The 1236-nt window shown below is 39.2% G+C and overlaps 1 protein-coding gene across 1 annotated transcript in view; it reads right to left on the reverse strand.

The window, feature by feature from the left end:
- LOC107674598 (Golgi SNAP receptor complex member 2-like) overlaps positions 1–1236 on the reverse strand; it is an 8523-nt gene that overhangs the window by 3602 nt on the left and 3685 nt on the right. Inside the window, exon 3 of the mRNA XM_016468618.1 lies at positions 842–950. Coding sequence (XP_016324104.1) covers positions 842–950 — 109 coding nt within the window. The remainder of the gene's footprint in view (positions 1–841; positions 951–1236) is intronic.

Raw genomic sequence — 1236 nt, forward strand, 5'->3', positions numbered from 1 at the left:
GCGATTTGAGAAAGGGGAAAACATTTAACCACATTAAAAAAAAAACACTGGGTGGATTTTTATCATTATAGGGTGCCAACACACATTTCAGTTCAAACAACTTGTAAAAGTGCATGTAGCATCCTATGACCCCTTTAAACTAACTTATTAACGCTAACCTGGAATGTGAAAAGCCTCTGTTGTTTCTGAGCGTTTGAGGTCATCCACACACACTGTCATACAGACACTCTTCAGGAAGAGTCTGCTCTTTATATTCAGTGTTTTGTGAATGAGTGAGTGAGTGAGTGTAACAGGTGTGTTGGCCTCAGGTGTGTTTGTGCAGTGCTTTAGCCAGGCTTTGCCACACACGGCAGGAATGTTGGTGATGACGTGACTGCAGACGGAATGTTTTCACTGGATCCCACTGCCACGGGGCGCATTCAACACAAACACTCTTCACCACCTCACATTATTCTTCCTTTGGCAGAGGCTTTCATATTCAAAGCTATTTACATTATATATTTACTACAAGATCAATCCTCCCAGAGCAACTCATGTTCTTACGGGTTATGTCATGGAAGAGAGGCCTACAGTAGCTTATGAATGTCCTGATCTTTGAACCTACAACGTTTAGGCAGCCATCTATCCAACACTACTATAGTCCAGCTTCGGCATACTCACATACGGGACTGTGTGTGGTTAATGATTACAGATCAAACTGGATTCTAATTTAATCTTCTGACAGGAAGGATATTTTGCTCTAGTTGGCTATTCTCCAGAAACCAACCTCAGATCAAGACAAGGATTGGATCTTTACATCATTCAAGTAGGCACTAGTGGATATTTGTACTGATGCACTCACAGTTTTGCATTTTGCCGGCGGTTTGGTGGCTCTTTACTGGCTAGTATCTCAAGTCGCTCCAGCTGATTAAAGATCTGATCGATTCTTGCTTGAAGTTCATTCTCAAGTACTGCAGGAAAACACAACCATCAGAAACATAAGTACGCAAATAGGAATCATATCAAGTACATCACAAAATACTTAAACTAAAATGCAAGTTTGGGGTCTGTAAGATTTATTAATGGTTTTGAAAGAAGTCTCTTATGCTCATCAAGGCTGCATTTATTTGATCATGAAAACAGTAATATTGTGATTTATAACATTTTAAAACTACTGTTTTCTATTTGAATACATTTTAAAATCTAATTTATTCCTGTGATGGTAAAGCTGCATTTTCAGCATCATTACTCCAGTCT

The sequence above is a fragment of the Sinocyclocheilus anshuiensis genome, unplaced genomic scaffold, assembly GCF_001515605.1.
Source record: "Sinocyclocheilus anshuiensis isolate Anshui unplaced genomic scaffold, SAMN03320099.WGS_v1.1 scaffold152, whole genome shotgun sequence".
Classification (NCBI taxonomy): domain Eukaryota; kingdom Metazoa; phylum Chordata; class Actinopteri; order Cypriniformes; family Cyprinidae; genus Sinocyclocheilus; species Sinocyclocheilus anshuiensis.